Source organism: Cotesia typhae, unplaced genomic scaffold (genome assembly GCF_013202065.1).
Source record: "Cotesia typhae breed Kobodo isofemale line unplaced genomic scaffold, CoteBio_Ctyphae contig_11, whole genome shotgun sequence".
Classification (NCBI taxonomy): domain Eukaryota; kingdom Metazoa; phylum Arthropoda; class Insecta; order Hymenoptera; family Braconidae; genus Cotesia; species Cotesia typhae.
Genome location: NW_027423711.1, coordinates 670,170 through 687,903, shown reverse-complemented (window position 1 = coordinate 687,903; position 17,734 = coordinate 670,170). Strand labels below are relative to the sequence as shown.

Below are 17,734 nucleotides of genomic sequence, written 5' to 3'. Positions count from 1 at the left end.
AGCGCAGTCATGATTTATCGTTAGTGTTACGATAGTATGATTCACGTAAATCGATATTCAACACGGTGATTTATCCAATTGTATTATTGAATTTTTTTTTTTTTTTGTGAAATTGTTTTTGTTTTTCAATTTATTGAAAAGTTTTTATTTTTTCAAAATTTAAAATTACGTTTGATCGCGGTAAAATAAAGAATTTTATAATTATAAATTTAATTATTGTGGGAATGATCGCTCTTGTTGGACCTTTTTTTCACGTAGTTGAGCAGCAACGTTTGCTTTTTAAATTGATAAACGATATTGCAATTACTAAATTGTGTATTGTTAAATATTTTATAAAATTTATAAACTTATCGTTAGAAATGCATTTGAAAAATAATTGTCAAAGTGAATTATTTGATATTAATATGGAATGTGAACCGCTAAAAATGTGTCCCGGAAAGGCATCTCGTTTCCTGAGATGACGAGCAGCTTAATCATCGGTATCCCGATGCCAAATTAAAGACTTTCGTTATATATATTTGATTTGAATACATACATTTTTTATATATATAGTCGTGAATAATAATATATTTTGAGTTACGCGAAAATATAATATTCAAGTAAATAAAATGTCATCCAATTTACCAATTTATATTTTTGTGGGTGGAAATACATCACCTTTATTTTTGGTGTATGTAATTGAACGGGAAGTGAGAATTAGCCAGAGCAGCGGTTTCAAAATAAAAATTATTGCTAAATTATTACATGCACTAGTTTGTAATCCTTCTACTGACAATAGAACGTATTATACTTCAAGACGTGATTTTTTGAAACCTGTTAGTTCAATTAGTAGAAAACGGCGTGGTGTTAAAAGAATTAATGACGGTCGAAGGCATCAAGATATTATTTGTCGCATGAGTGTAATTACCAGGTTAAACGAATTAAAAAAAAACTTTGAGTAAGAACTTCTTATAGTTATTTATATTTAAGTAATCAACAAATTAGTGTAGAAAATCAATTAATCTAAATTTATTCAAAATGATTTTCTTGAAACTTAAATTAAAAATTTTATTTAATATAAAATTCATTTAATTTAATTCATAATAAATTTAATTAATTGTTAATAATTTATAGTTACATAGAATATAGAAAAGTAAACTCTATGAATAACTTTAAAAAGCAACTTTAAGGGGGAACACCACTGTGACGATCGAAAAAAAGAGGTGATTTTCGGGAATTTTTTTGACAGGGAAAATAAAGGAATTTGGGGATCGGATTTTTTTTATTTCATTAAAGGTACATTAAAGATTGTTACCCTAAATTTTTATCAAAAAATATTTAATTATTACAAAGTTATTAACAATCTCGTAGAGCACTAGAAAAAATTTTTATTTTAAAGATTTCTCTAGTCGGGTTAAGACAAAATAAACAGTAAGAATAGTGAAAAAATTTTCAATCAGTCGCCAGTTTTTTAAAATAAAAATTTTCAAAATTCCGTACGTGCGACGATAACTACATCCTTACTGATTAAAAAGCAACTTGGGTTTTTATTTTGAGATGATCCGTTTTTGAATTATCGAACCGACTATGGAGGGGGAAGTTTTTTCTAGTGTTCTACGAGATTGTTAATAACTTTATAATAATTAAATATTTATGAATAAAAATTTACGGTAATAATCTTTAATGTACCCTTAATAAAATAAAAAAATCCGACTTCCAAATTCCTCTATTTTCCTCGTCAAAAAAATTTCCGAAAACCACCTCTTTTTTTCGATCGTCACAGTGGTGTTCCCCCTTAACTACCACGTTGATTTTGCTCTGAATATTTAAGAACATTGCGAATTTTCAATTTACATTAAAAATTAAAAAATTATATGGACGGTAAACAGCAGTAACTTTTTAAAAATTTTATCGATAACATATTTAACTTCAGTAATGTTTGTTTGATAGAAACACATGTTACGAAAAATTTTTTAAAAGTTTTGGTTTAAGATATTATTGCTTTTTATCGTTTCCTAATCAATCATATCAGTAATTATTTACGATAAGACGAAGTTATATTCAAGTATTTTGAAAATTTATTTAATGCTCTCACTCTTTATAAGAAGACGAATTTTATTTGTAAATAAATATATGGAAAGATTCTTACCATCATTATTTAAATTACTTGAATCTATTATCACTAATAGATTTGAGCGATAAATCATAAAAATATTTTAATTTAATATCTTTGCAATTGATTTAATAAAATTATTAATTCTTAAAATTTTTATTATGTTTAGTTTAAACCGAAGCTTGAGAAATGGATCACCTTCAGATTCTGGGCCAGACGATATTAGTGAAGGATCACCACAACAAATACAAAGAGCACCATCTCCAGCACTTATTCTTCCAGATCAAACACCAAATACTGATACAACAGTTGGTGGACCATTTGTCCTTCCTGAAAATGCAAATCCTACACAAACAACTGCTTGGTTGCGTGCCAATGGGTTTCAAACACTTGAAACAACATTCAGAGATTTTTCAGCGGGTGATTTTCGTTTATTGACTCGAGAAGATTTAATCGAAATATGCGGCTTAGTTAAAGGTATTCAGCTCTACAACAGAATTAAGTTACGGCCTCCAGAGCCATTACGAACTTTATATTTTGCTGTGGAAAATAATGAAATTCCAGTGTGGGAAATTATTTATTTGCATCATTTGAATAGTAAGATTCTAATTGCTGAAATTATGAAAAAATTCAACCTTTCTTATGAGCATTTACATTCCATTTGGGTTAGAGGACCACATAATATTCGGATTTCAATTTCTAATGAAGTTGTAGAGAATATGAAAGATGAAAATTTATACTTCATCGAAATTATAAAAGGTACACTTATTTTATATTTTTATTTTTATTCAAGTATGTTTTCTAGGCATATTAATTTCATATTAACAATTATTGTTTATTTACAGATATGCCTAACGATAGCTACAAACTTCTGTTGAAACCTTTCAATGGTGACAACGATGTTAAAAAGAATGCAAGAATTTCCTAAATTTAAATTCAAATAATTTATCTGTCGGTATAATATGCATAACATATATTGTACTAATTTTTACGGCAACACGAAATTTAATAACAACGACTTGTTTTTTTTTTTATAAACGCTACTATTCAGTGTATTTGTTTTGGTGATATATTAATTAAAATGACAAATTAATAAATCGCAGATCTATTTTTATATCTCAATCAAAGAATAATGTATCGTATTATAAAACATTACTTTGATTTGAGCTTATTTATTTTTATTTTTAATAAGAGATAATTTGGCGGGTTTCGATTTTTAAACTATTTTAAAAAATTCATTTTCGTTAAATAGTAAACTTTAACAATTTCGTTTTTGTTTAATGTTTGATAATAATTAAATTGTTATGAATTAAATAATTCTAGAGATTAAAGTTAACGATTAAAATTAAATTTGTTAACTTTGCATTACGGAGTTTTAATTGTATATTTTACGAATAATCTAAGATTAATTCTATATTCATAATTATTTTATCATGACTATTTTTTTGTTTATTATTAAAAAAAACAATTCTTTCTATTGAAATAATTGTCATTAATGAAAATTTTACTGTTTATTATCAAAATTGTATTTTTTTAAGTATATTATTTTTTATTGTGTTATTTGCATGCCATTAATACGATTAATTATTTTGGTTACGACATTAGCAAGTAAAAAATAATTTTTATAATGGTAACAATGCTAAAATTGTCCATTAAATAATTGCTTATTACTAATGCAAATTAATTTTTGTTTGTTAATTTTTATTACACTTATGACTCAGCATATATCAAATTTAATCTGAAAACTTTATGCATTATTAAAATATTTTGAAACAAGATGTAGATAGTATAAATAACGCGTGATGAATAAAATTAAGTTTTAAAAATATATTTAATTTTAAAAATTACTAAAATTATCTAAATTTTTATTTGATACTGATTAATATCCATAATTTTGTATATTTATTTTAATCACGTGATATTTAAATGTAAGAAAGTAATAGTAATTTAGTATTAATGAAATGTTATATTTTATATCCATAAATGAAACTTTGAAGTCATTTTTTAATATAATCTAAATGTATTTTAGAAATAAATGATTAAATGTTACAATTACGTCTGTATTATTTATATTGATTTATGTTATTCATAATTTATTTTAAAGTCAATTGCATTACCCTGTTTAAAAATATTGATTGAAAATAATTAAAAATGATGAAATTCGATTTCTTTTCAATAATTTCAATTCTTTTCAATCAGTATTCTTAACCGGGGTACGATATTTTGTTTATTCTTTCCTTGCCAAATTTTCGTTAGCATTATAAATTATTTTATTTTTTAATATTTTAATTCGTGTTATTAGGTATTACTTTCCAATCACTTAATAACAGAAAATATAAAGAATTATGTTGAAGAGATATCAAACAGTTGGAATCCGTATTGGTAAATTCATACAAATATGATAAAAACCTATGTAAACAATCAGTAGCAAACTTAAGTCTAGATAAAATTTTTATGGCAGTGTTGGTTCTAAGATGTTACGCCGTGATAAGGTTTATTAAAATCAAACAGAAATTCCAAATTTATTTACGATGATATAATCTCATCAATTTCTAAATTTTTTAGATTAATGAAAATTGTGTAAAATAAGGGATAAATAATTTTAATATTTTGAGTAGATTTCATAAAAATCTAACTATTGCATCTGTCCTCATGACGGAACTTTTTGAAATATTTGCTATATTGATATTGCTATATGGGGCACGCCATGCCAAATGGACCACTTTTGACTCCGACCCTTTTTGATTTTTTTGAAATTTTGGTATCTTTCTCTATCTTATTGAAAACAATTTTCAAAATTTTTTCAAGTTTTTTTACCCAACCAAAAAAAAGTTACGAGTTATTTAAAAAACAGTTTTTTTTTGTCAAATAACCATAACTTATTTAAAATTTAACTTATTGGGATGTTTTTTTTTAATTTTTGTTTTTAAATGTACTTTTTAGAGAAAAAATAAGATCGATGATTCGGATTTATATTCAACGTTTTTTTTTTTTAAATTTTGGAAAAAAACGAAAATTTTAGGATGATTGACATTTTTGACTTTCGATTATTTTTTTTTTATAAAAAACTTCAGCATTTTCTGCGAATTTCCTGAAACTTTCAGAGTGGTATTTTATTTTCTTCAAATGTTCGTTTTTCGTTATACCACTCTGAAAATTTTTCAGCAGATTTAGAAAACTTCAAAATCCAAAAAAAAAAAAAAATCAAAACAAAAATTATAAGTGACAATCATAGATAAATTTTGATTATGTTCCAATAAAGTTAGATCAAAAATTAAAAGAAGCATTGAATTATTTTTTCGTATTTTTTTCCAAAATCACATGCAAAAACAAAAAAACAACATTGTTGTTCAGTCCATTTTTAAATAAACTAAACATACTTTTTTTTTTTTTTTTTTTTCAAATTGTGCTAAACTAGTAATAAATTGTAATCTAAATGTTAAAAAAAAAAACGAAAAAATAAATCCCTTGATTTTATATTGTTTTTCACTTGTATCGAACTATTTTCTTTTCAAATAACCTACGCAGCGGGTTTCTTTTTTTTCATTTTCACTTATTTTTTATGAAATCGTACTTCTTGTTCTTCACCGTAGTCTAAAATTTTCAGAAAAATGATCGAGAAAGGAATGTAAAAAGTACAGAGAATGCACATGGCATCAAGTGATATAACCTGAATCATTATTGTATTTAAATATATTTATTTATAGTTATACAGGTAAAACTATAAAAATTTACATGATACCTGTAAATATGACTTTTTATTTTAATAAAAGTAATTTTAATTTATTCCATTAGTTTCAAAGCATTTTGATGCTTTAACGATTGATATAAACATTATGTATAACTTAAATACTTATTATCATTATAATTACAATTTTTTTTCTATAAACTAAGTACTCGATTCCTATTATAAATTTTTTAAATGCATCCGCAATATTTTTCCACTCGCATTTCTTGGTATTTCCTTCATGAAACTGACACCTCCTCTTAGTTCTTTGTACTCTGAAACTTTTCCTTTTACGAAATTTTGTATGTCTTCTGTAGACGCCGATTGATTTGGTTTTAATACAACAAATGCCTTTGGTACTTCTCCAGATCGTGGATCAGCTACTCCAACAACAGCAGCATCAGTTACCGCGGGATGCGTTCTTAATACCGCTTCTAATTCTGCGGGGGGTACCTAAGTATAGAGATAGATTATAAATGTAATTAATAACATGCAACAACAAAAAATTATCATTTAAGATTAAAAAGTTTTATTTTACCTGAAATCCTTTGACTTTTATTAATTCTTTCAATCTATCAGTTATGAAAAAAGCAAAATCTTCATCACAGTAAGCAATATCACCGGTTTTTAACCATCCATCTTGTAAAGTTTCTTCTGTCGCTTTTTCATTTTTAAAGTATCCTTTCATCACATGGGGGCCTTTTATCCAAATTTCTCCAGTTTGACCTGGTGTAACAACATCTTTACCGGTTATTGAATCAACCAATCGTACTTTGCATTTATTAACAGGATGACCAATACTTGAAAATTTAGTATTTGACATTTCTAAAAATGACACCGGTGAAGATTCGGTTAAGCCGTAACCTATGTGATAAAACATTTTTGTAGGAAAATTGATAACTTTTTTAAATAAATTAAACCTTTTTGTTTTGATTTTAATGCAAGTTTTTACCTTGAAGAATTCGCAATTGATCAGGAATTAAATTAAACTTTTCATAAACTCTTCCTACGTCTGATCCAGCTAATGGTGCTGCGCCGCTAAAAATAGCTCTTACATTTTTGAAATATTCGGCTTTGACTGCTGGATGTACACCAAAAAACAAAACGATAGGGGGTACACTGAAAATTAATGTACACTGCAAAAAATAAATGTGTGGGCTGTAGAAATTCAATGTGAAATATTTACAAGTGTTAATTAAATCAAACTATCACTTTTTTTTTGCTGCCATACAATTTAGGTTTTACTTAATTTATTTACCTTATTTTTTGATAATACATTTATATATGTGTCAGGAGTAAAACTTGGAAGGGTAATTAATTTAGCTCCCGTGCACATTCTTGGCAGCATTAAACCGTTCATACCGTATATATGAAATAAAGGTAAAACTGTTGGAATGACATCTTGAAAGTCATCTGAAATTGTTTTCAAATCGTTTAAAAATTTGCGATATAAAAATACAAAAATATTGTGTTCGCTGTAAATATATGAATATAAAATATCAAGGGAAAAAAACATCAATTTGCGGGCGTTCTCACTTCTCGTACGGTGATCGGAAATTAAAAAAATTAGATTTTACGTGTCCATAAAATATATATCTTCTAATTAAACCAATAAAGTAAAAAAATCGTAAATTGGCACACCTCAGAAAAAAAGTTCGATTTTTTACCCTTTCTTCCGAGGATTTTTTTGTAAAAGGGTGAATTTTTGAAAATTTTTTTTAGAATGTTAGAGGTTTAACTAGAAGCTATTGCTATGAAGTAGACGTGTGAAAAATTTCATTGGAATCGATTGAGAACTTTTTGAGTTATTCCGCCTGCAAATTTAAAAAAAGTCGTTTCGAGAAAAACGCGTTTAAAGTTTTGACACACGCTCAAGCGCCGAGTTAAAGTGAAGCACTGAAATGAGTTTTTAACATATAAATAATGATAATTTTGTTTTGAAAATTTACAGGCATATTTTTAAGATGATATTCTAACGATTTATGAAAAGAAAAAAATCCAATTTTTTTTTTACATGTATCGCCCCCCTTAAGTAATATGAAAAAATTATAAATAAGTAAAGTTTAATATTTTTGCAACTAAAGTGTTTTTGTGAACATTACTTAATAATTTTTTTGAGGGAACGTAAGTAGTTATTCCGAAGAAAGTAATTCTGTGAAATATTTTTTAGTATTTGAGAGCAATAATTTTTTATTTCTTCAAAGGAAAAATACTTATTTTATCAAGAGCCGGTCCCAGTTATTATGACTTCGTGAATCTCTCCTTAGCAAAGAAAAATTATAGAAAAAACTCTCTGCTACTCAATAGATTATTTAATTATCTGTTTTATAACAGAGCGTTTTTTTATGAAATTTTCATTTGTTTGAGAAACATTTATTAAAGTGCAATAGCTATGCTATGCGATGAGTGCAAGAAGAAAAAAAGATGGGACCTATTTTTAAATTAGAAAAAAAAAATATAACTACCTGGAACTTGTATGAAATCACAGCTAGAATCAGTCATTATTATATTGGATATCAAATTGTGGTGAGATAACATTACTCCTTTTGGAAGACCTGTAGTTCCACTAGAATATGGCAGTACGGCAAGATCATGGGGATTTCGAGATTTTACCTGCACTTGTGGTAATGTTTTTCCTTTCGTTGTGAGATCCTTTTACGGGAAAAAAAAAAAATATGGTTAAACCTTACGTGATATAATATTAAAAATATTTGTATGTTATTTGTATTTCTTATATTAAGAGTTAAATTATGATTTCTCGTAAAATGAGTGTAAGCAGTAAAACAGTTTTCGTCATTGTGTAGAGTGTAAAAATTTTTGTGTATAATATTACACTTTAGTGTGCAGAATTTTACATTCTAGTGTGTAAAATCAACACATAAGAATGTGAGACTTTACCGATTAAAGTGTTACATTTTACACAAAAATTTTTACACTTTACACAATGACGAAATAGTATAGGATTATACTATTAATATTAATTATATTATATAATTATATTATTTAATATCTTAACTAAATAGTAATTACGGACAGTGTCTCGGATATTAATATAGTCTTATATAGCTATAAATATATAGCTATATATAATATATATTAATATATATATATTTAATTATATGTATATTATATAATTATATATATATTATATATTATATTATTATATAATATAATATATATATATATATATATATATATATATATATATATATATATATATATATATATATATTAATATTATATATAATAATTATTATATTTTATATAATATTATATATTAATAAATTATAAATAAAATTAAAAATTATATTAATAATATAACTATCAAGTCTCGGATAGCTTAACTGGTAGAGCCTTTGGCGCGTAACCAAACGATCCGGGTTCGAGTTCCGGTATGGGCTGTCCGAATTACTTTTTCAGTTACCGAAAATTCCTACTGAGTAAAGGTCCTCCCCTTCCCCCTTTCTCCTTTATTTCCCTAATTCCCAAATTTGTCTTTAATGACAAATTTAGCTATTATATATGGCTTATATATATTATATAATTATATATTATAATTATATATATATTATTAATATAATATATATATATATATATATATATATATATATATATATATATATATATATATATATATATATATAGTTATAATATATATATAAAAATTATATATTTATGTTTCCCAAGGCTAATGTTATAACCTTTAATATTTACAAATATTAATATATAAATTATATTTGTAACCAGTATATTACACCCCTTGGGAAGGAAAATAAGAAAAGTCTCAAATCACATGTAATAGTTGGCCGAGGTGAAGCCGAGGTTTTATTTTTTACTTTCCAAGGGCTGTATGCTATTTTTTTGTCCGACGAAGGCGGAAAGCGGTAACTTTGTTTAGCGCAGCGGGACAAAGTTTTTTTTTTGCGGAGGGCAAAAATATACTATTACAGTAAGTATATAATTTTTATACTTAGATGTTTCTTAAAAATTAACTGATAACAAATAATTTAATTACTTCAAACTCTATGATATGATTACCTTAAAAGGAATTGATCCTGTAGGTAAAACTCGGTCTGTATCTTCGACAACTATAAAAGGTGAATTTGGAGGAAGACTTGCTTTTGCTGCAATCATCACATTGGATGCAATTTCAGTGGAAGTAATAATTGCTTTTGCTCCAGATGACTGTAGTTGTCGGGAAATTTCGTCTGTTATAATAAATTTGATGATTATTATATTATAATAAACTCTTAAGTAGTACACTATCGCGGCATGGGGTATGACACAATTATACACAGAAAGAAAAATTTCTTGACCGGAGAACAAAATTCTTGGCTCAAGAAAATTTTCGGGTGCCTGAAGGAAGGTCGAAGTTGTATTGGCTAAAGTAAAAATTTTTCTTGAAATTCGATTCTTGGTGAAAGTAACTTTTTCTTAATTCAAATTATCATAAATACTTGATACAATAAATTTTTATATTTCATCAAGATTTTTAGATACTTTAGAAAAGCAGTGCTACCTACTTCAGCTGAGAAAATTTTTCTCTTGAACATTTGCTACCCATTTTATACTATTTTAGCGTGCAATTATACATATTGAATGAAAATAAATGATTCAATATTATTTGATCTTACCATTTGACATGTTAATCAATAAAAATATTAATGAAAATTTACTTCTATCGAGAACAAAATTTTTTGAAGCAAAGAGGTTTGAAGCTTGTTTTGAAGCTTAATTTTCTCAAAACAAGAAGATTTTCTTGACTTAAATAAATTTTCTTCGATCAAGATACGTATTTCTTAAAGCAAGATAATTAATTTTGTTGGAATAAGTGAAATTTCTTGTGTCAAAAAAATTTTTTTTCGCTCAAGAAAATAATTCGGAAGAAAAATATTTTTTTGGCTGAAGTGAACTTTTTTTTCTGTGTTCATCTTGAATCATTTATATATTTTACGAATAAATTAATGGATTTCACTTAATAATTTTTAATCGATACCTCAGATAGTGTAAGAAAAAATTCATTAGATAATTATGAAGAAAAAAAAATGTTTTAGATGTATTGCGGAAAACCGAATGAAACAAAAATATTGTCAAAATATCGTCTTTTGCTTGAAATAACATATCTTTGTGAAATTAATCGATACAAAGTTTTTACCAATAGTAGTTGAAATAGGATTAAACATATATTCGGAAACCTCAGTTAAAAGATAATTGATTTTTTAAAAATAAGAATACTCAAAAAATTATAAATTTTATAAGCTATGAGAGGATGATCGAATGTTACATTTTATATTGAGCATTGACGATATATGCGTTTTACGATTGGTCAAACGTTAAATATCTGTCATTTCTATATCAAAAAATTTTGTCACTATTTTGATAATGTAGGCAGTAAAAAAATCGACTGTATGACTTAATTATTCAAAAAATTTCTTTAGATGGGTGGCGTATACTCAGATTGACTACACCTGAGCTAAAGCTAATTTTTCTTTTACATCTGATAAATATTCTAGTGAAGAATTTGTAGTGTTAATAAAAAATTTCGTCTCAGCATAATAGAAACTTCTGCTTTGATCGTTTACAAAATGTAATTAACTAATTTCATGAAACTCATCCTGGCTTATTTCATACCCAGTGGGCTACTTAAAGGTTAAATAATAGTTAAAAAAGTTCATGGAATTAAGAGCAAAGCTATAAAAATGGTAAATTCTCATAATCATAGCAATAATTAATGTATACATTAATGCTAATTTTGGATTATAATTGATGTTGAAAAAAATAACTGATAGCATATTAAACTATACTAGTAACGCAATGATCATATTCATAAGTCACGATCCATGAATAATGTTAATAACTAATAAAAAACATACAGTATGTTTCCAATACTTACTATGATAACGTTACGGATATATCTAACGATAATAATAATGAGTGGGAATTCTTACACTCAATTTAAATGTTAAGTAGGTCATATATTATCAATTATGTGCTTGTAATGTGGAACTATAGAATATTTATAGTGAAAATGCATTAATAATTAATCAATGAATTCTTATAAAAAATATTTCACGATCTTCAAAACTCTACGTTCATTGTCTGTACGATGATAATTTGAATCGTCAAAGTCAAAAAGGACTTTTTTTGCTTTGATCGCCAATAACTCCCCGCTAAATCATTGTAAAAAAAAAATTATCAAAATCATTAAGATAATTAAAGAATTTGAGTAAGTCGAACTATATAATTAAACTAATCAAAGCATGTGTAAAGATGAGAATAATTTTTTTCTAGTAATTATTATATTTAAGTTTACTAAGATTAGTTCAATTTTTTATGTAAGAATTCGTTCAGTTGTAAGTATAGGCTTATCTACGCAAACAAAAATTAGGAATGTGGTTGGCCCTAAAGGCCATCCCTACAACTTCCCGCTAATTCCATATCTAAGCGCTTAAAATTGCACTTATGACGTTTTTGAGCTCTTCGGGCTCAAAAATATAATTTATGGGTTATTTTGAACTCTCCGAGCTCAAAAAGTTAACTGTTCTTGGAGCTCACAAGTCTGATCCACAGTAAAAAATTTTGCGTCATTGCGTAAAAAAATTTTGTATTAAATATTTAACATTTTTATATGTAAATTTAACATTTATTGTGTTAAATTAACACACAAAAGTGTTAAATATTTAACACAAAATTTTTTGACGCATTGACCCAAAACTTTTCACCGTGTAGAAGTTTAAAAAAACAGTATTTTTTTAATTTTCCAACAGCAATAAGTTCTGAATGAATGAACCTTAAAAGTTAAAAATGAACTTCAAAAGTTATTCAAAAAACAAGAGATTTGAAAAAATTGTTTTCTGTAGTTTTTTTTAGATTTCTCAAAATCTACCGGTCCAAATCGGCCTAAATTGTATTTAAAATCTAAGTTTGGCCAAGCTCTTTTGAATGGCGCTAACCGCGATCAAATCAGTCAAGCCATTCAAAAGTTATGAGAGGTTTACACACACACACACGCACACACATACATACATACACACACACATTTTCGAAAAACGGGGTAAAACCAATAATTTTCCCGATTTTTAAAAATTTTCAATTTTTCTCAGTGGGAAGTTACAAAAATTAACTTGAATCAAGAAAATACTTTTGAAGAAATTTATCGGCTTGATTTGAGTACAAAAGTTCTTGAACTAAGAAATTTTTGTTGATTTAACAGCCGATCCTGTTTTTTTCATCCGTCGCACTCACTGCAAAAAACGGTTCTATCCTTGTTGCACTCGTGTTTATAAAGCTATTGCAATTTTATGTTTTTTTTCTAAACAAATGAAAATTTTGAAAAAAACGCTCTGCTACAAAATAGATAATTAAAAATCTATTACGTAGCAGAGCGTTTTTTTTTTTAATTCTTCTTTGTCTGGAAGAGAAATAGAACGCTGCAATACTGCATTATTTCTAGAGATGAAATATTGCACTAATATCCAAAATAATAATAGTAATGATAACGTATTATTATAATTTATTATAATAATTGTATTATATAACTATAAACATTTTATCCATTCTCTAACATGTATAATTAAAAAATATCTAAGACTTACCGACAGTATACAAAGGATTGACAGTTGTACAAACTAGTCCAGCTTCTAAAATACCGAGGAATGAAATCGGACTTTCTGGTAAGTTTGGTAATATTAATGCCACGACATCACCATTTTTTAAGCCCATATTTATTAAACTTCTTGCAATATAATTGGCACTGTCTCTTGCTTCTGCATATGTGTATTTCCTTCCTGTTATTCCGCATTCCTAAACGAAAAACATGTTAATGAACAAGTGCGTTTAGTTATTTTGAATAAAATGAGTAGATAGGCTAAAACTAAAACTTGTATACGTACAACAGCAATTCTTTTTGGCCATTTTTCTAACTTCTGCCATAAATATTCAGGAATGGTTAATGAAGGTATCTCAACATCTTCATAACATGATGAAAAAATCTGCTCACCATTATTACCTTCAATCATCTTACATTTTGTTACAGTCGATGCATATTTTCTTGCAGTTGAATTCGTAACTTTCGATCCATTTTTCAAAATTAATCCCACTCGTTGAATTCCCCGGACAAATGATTCCATATTTTTATGGATTTGCTGATTAAAAGATGGTTTTTCTTCAATACTAAAATGGTAAGTACACAAATAAAATAATTTAATAACTAAGAGAAATTTACTAATTTTCATTAAAATTACAATGATTTGATGAAAAGTTTTTAATTTATAGTCTAGTATATACTTAAAATCTATAGGTACTCTGTTGTCGATATGTAAAATTATTTTTATCCAATTGTTTTATTGAAAAAATTTGAAGTTTTATAAAATTTGGGAAGTTTTTCTTTTTACTTCGATTTAGAAAAACCGAGTTTTTCTCATATGTCAAGGTCTGAGGTCTTAAAAGGCTATTCTAACTATATTATATATTTTCAAGAAAATTCCCATTTAACCATTGACGTAAAGAAAATTGATTCGAACAAATAGAATTTTTTACAAAAAATAAGAATATCTTGGACGAAGAAAAAACATTTTTTTGTTTTTTAGTCATGTTATTTACGAAATTATTATGCAAAATAATATTGATATGATTGCAGAAGAAATTACAATTGATAACATTGAAAATGAAATTTAAATTGATTAACATTTAATTAGTATCGTTGAAAAATTAAAAAAGCACAATATGGAATTTTGTTTATGCAACAACAATAATTGAAATTAACTGATACATTATATGGATTTTCAATCTATATTAAATATATTATCATTATAAATCTAAAAAAGTACTTTAATTACACAGAAAGAAAGAAAGTCTTGAGTCAAGCGTAAATTTTCTTAAATCAAGAAAATCTTAAGGAAGATTGAAAATTTCTTGAAAGAAGTTAAATTTTTTTAAGCCAAGAAAATTTCTTCTTGCTCCAAAATAACTTTGGTCTTCCTTACAATTTTCTTGGTTCAAGAAATTTTTTTTTTTCTGTGTAAAAGTCGTAACATCAATAAAAAGTCTGAAAGCATGATTCATCAAGAATTATTTATGTTCAAATTTCGAATATTATGACGTTTTTGAGCTCTTTACTAAAGTTCTCAGAAAAAAAAATTCGATCTGATAAAGAATTTTAAAATTATATTGAAAAATCACTGTTTTTCTTATATTTTCAATATTAAATATCTCCGAAACCAATCAACCGATTCTGACGAGTTTGGCGGCTTTCGGCGCAATTTTTCAAGTACTAATTATTAAATTGTTCATCAAAAACGATATAAGAAGACATTTCGAAGTCATTTGAAAAATACTCTTATTTTCAAACTTTATGACAATAATATCTCTTGAACAAATGGGTTTCTTGAAGTTAAGAGTTGATTAAATTTTGGAATTGATCGATACAGTAGTTTAAAAGTTTCAAAAAAACATTTTCTTGAAAATCTTATTTTTTAGATTTCTCAAAATTTATAGAGCCGAATTGTTTCGAATTCACACGAAATTTCAAAGCAATACAAGTTTTTCAAACGCCGTAAACCGTGTTTCAATCCGTCTAGTCGTTCAATAGTTATAAGGAAAACACACACACACATGCATACAAGCACGCGAAAAAACGATATTTGTAACTGAAGTATAAATATTTTTGATTCGTGGAAATACTCACGAACACCAACACTTAATTCGACAAAGCAAAAACTTATTCGACCCAAAAAAATATTCCTGCTAAAATTTTAACATCTGAATCTGATGAAACCGCTATTTTAGAAATTCCAACTGAACTTAATTGTATCTTCCTAATTTTTTTGAAAATTTATCAATTTTGTGTATGTTTTCTCTATTAAGAATTTGAAAAATATAAAAATACAATTAACCTTGATGTTTATAAAGTTTGTTGTGTCTTACACTTGTAATTTATCTGAAGTAATTAACAGTGATAATGTTATTACAGATCACTTTAAAGTAACACTTTATCACTTATCATTCAATGAAACTTATTGATATGAAAAAATAAAAAATAAACAATCGTTTATCATTGCGAGTAAAACATTATGCCCCTTCTCTCGATCAAAGGTAATGTAATGATATTGCGCGCGTAATTGTTTCGAGCCGTCTGGTTCAAAGTCCAATTGTCATGAGTTTGTGTCTTTTGTGATATCGATGTATTTGTTTACTGTACTGACTCAGTATAAAAATAAGTAACGTTTATTTAAAATTTTTCAGTTATAAAAATTATTGTAATAATAAATTCCCTTTCTAATTTAATAACTTCCGTAGGAAAAAATATTAATAATTATTTAAGTACTAAAAAATATTTAATGATTAACAAAATTATTAATAATTTTGAAGCTTCAAAATTAATAATAATGTTGAGAAACAAATTTTAATAAAATAGATATCAATTATATTTTTATAACAAACTTACACGATTATTTCACTTCAAAGTCCATATATACTTGTATCTATATACAAGCATATTATCAGGAATTTTATATGCGTTGTGTCAACAATTGTGATTGGTAAATGATTTTCATGACTCTAGACATTATTATCACTCTGATTAAAAGTATTCTGACTCACAATTACTTTAATAGCTTATGGTAATGTATTTATTAATTAATTAAAAACAAAACAAATTAATTTTTTTTCAACTTTAGCTAATGAACAAAAAGTATGATCATAAAATAATTTCATTAATAGAAAAAATTTATTTTCAAACTTACGTATTGTTGAGCAAGATATTATCACATAATTCAACTATGAAGAATGATAAAAATTTTAATAATCATATTTGAATAAAAAAATGTAAAAAACTGAAATATTTACAATTAATTGAAAGCAGAAATTTCTATTTACTTCTTCTACAAGTCAGATACAGCCGATATATTGAATACACGGTTTAAAACAGTTAGACACTCAACTATACAGCTTCTTTGACGGCCTGAATTACACGCAAACTTTTACTTTAAGTACAAATTACGTAAAACACGTATAGTGAATGCATAACAAACTGTTGTGAGTTGTTATTGTTGTTGTTATGCTTTTGGAGGCTCGACTCGAGCATCGAACCAGTCGCAACGAATCGTAATGAAGACCGGGTTTTCCCCCATTATATATACATGCACTGTACAATATTTAGTCTGCAGACTCGACACAGTTTTTAATTTCGATAGATAAATAAGTAACATGTATACATTGTAATATTTTATGTGAGTAAATAAATATTTGTATTAGTCGCCAAGGGCGTCGGTATACAACGCACCAACTGTCATTAAAATTTATCTCAAATCATTTTTCTGTACCTGATATACAATAATGTAATTTTACGCTGTTGCGTTTATTAAGCGTATTTTCAGTCGACTGGAGATGATTATGAATAACTGTTCAACTTGAAGCTTCTGATAGCAATTATTCCCCACTTTCAAACAGTTCTTTACTTACGTATATCCTCGGACTTTACTTTTCTTCCATGAAAAAATGAAAATTTTTTATATATATGTAATAAAAAATATTATACAAAAATGTATTATAAAAACATTCGAAAAAAAAAATAAACCACAGCATTGAAAGGTAATTATAACAGGAAATCTTCTACATAAAAAAAATCAGCAATTCTTTTTCATATTACATAATCCAGTGAAGAGTTTACAATTTTGACTGAGTTTTAAATCAAAGTTATAGAGTATACAGTAATTAAGCCCTTCACTTTTTCGTGAGGGATAGTGGGGACTTAAAGGTAGAAAACGAAAAAGTTTTGAAGACCACTGTATTCATAATATTGTAAGAATTTACTCAGGGAATGTCTTGATTTATAAATAAACTTCATAAACTTCATAAATAAATTTATACGAAATTAAATTTAAACAGTTTCTTCAAAATGTAATTGAAGAGGTGAT

At 26.2% G+C, this 17,734-nt stretch overlaps 2 protein-coding genes across 7 annotated transcripts in view; one reads left to right on the top strand and one right to left on the bottom strand.

The window, feature by feature from the left end:
• The window catches only part of Gem (transcription factor CP2 like gemini), a 32,030-nt gene extending 28,923 nt beyond the window's left edge, over window positions 1-3,107 (top strand). For both annotated transcript variants that reach the window (XM_074240939.1, XM_074240932.1), the window contains 2 exons: window positions 2,262-2,851; window positions 2,938-3,107. In XM_074240939.1, the coding sequence (XP_074097040.1) occupies window positions 2,262-2,851; window positions 2,938-3,020 (673 nt within the window). In that variant the 3' untranslated portion in view covers window positions 3,021-3,107. The remainder of the gene's footprint in view (window positions 1-2,261; window positions 2,852-2,937) is intronic.
• Window positions 3,108-5,767: 2,660 nt separating this feature from the next.
• LOC141538262 (putative 4-coumarate--CoA ligase 1) lies at window positions 5,768-17,155 on the bottom strand. 5 transcript variants are annotated; one of them, XM_074259665.1, is made up of 10 exons: window positions 16,665-17,067; window positions 16,562-16,595; window positions 13,712-13,991; window positions 13,415-13,622; window positions 9,858-10,027; window positions 8,285-8,471; window positions 7,078-7,232; window positions 6,772-6,955; window positions 6,358-6,683; window positions 5,768-6,272 (listed from the first exon to the last, which is right to left on the bottom strand). In XM_074259665.1, the coding sequence occupies exons 3-10, from the start codon at window positions 13,946-13,948 to the stop codon at window positions 6,000-6,002; spliced, it is 1,740 nt and encodes a 579-aa protein (XP_074115766.1). In that variant the 5' UTR covers window positions 13,949-13,991; window positions 16,562-16,595; window positions 16,665-17,067; the 3' UTR covers window positions 5,768-5,999. The 5 variants fall into 5 exon arrangements, with proteins under 5 accessions (XP_074115766.1, XP_074115772.1, XP_074115751.1 ...); XM_074259671.1 differs by lacking the exons at window positions 16,562-16,595; window positions 16,665-17,067 and adding an exon at window positions 17,141-17,155; XM_074259650.1 differs by having other exon boundaries at window positions 16,562-17,067.
• Between the last annotated feature and the right edge of the window lie 579 nt (window positions 17,156-17,734).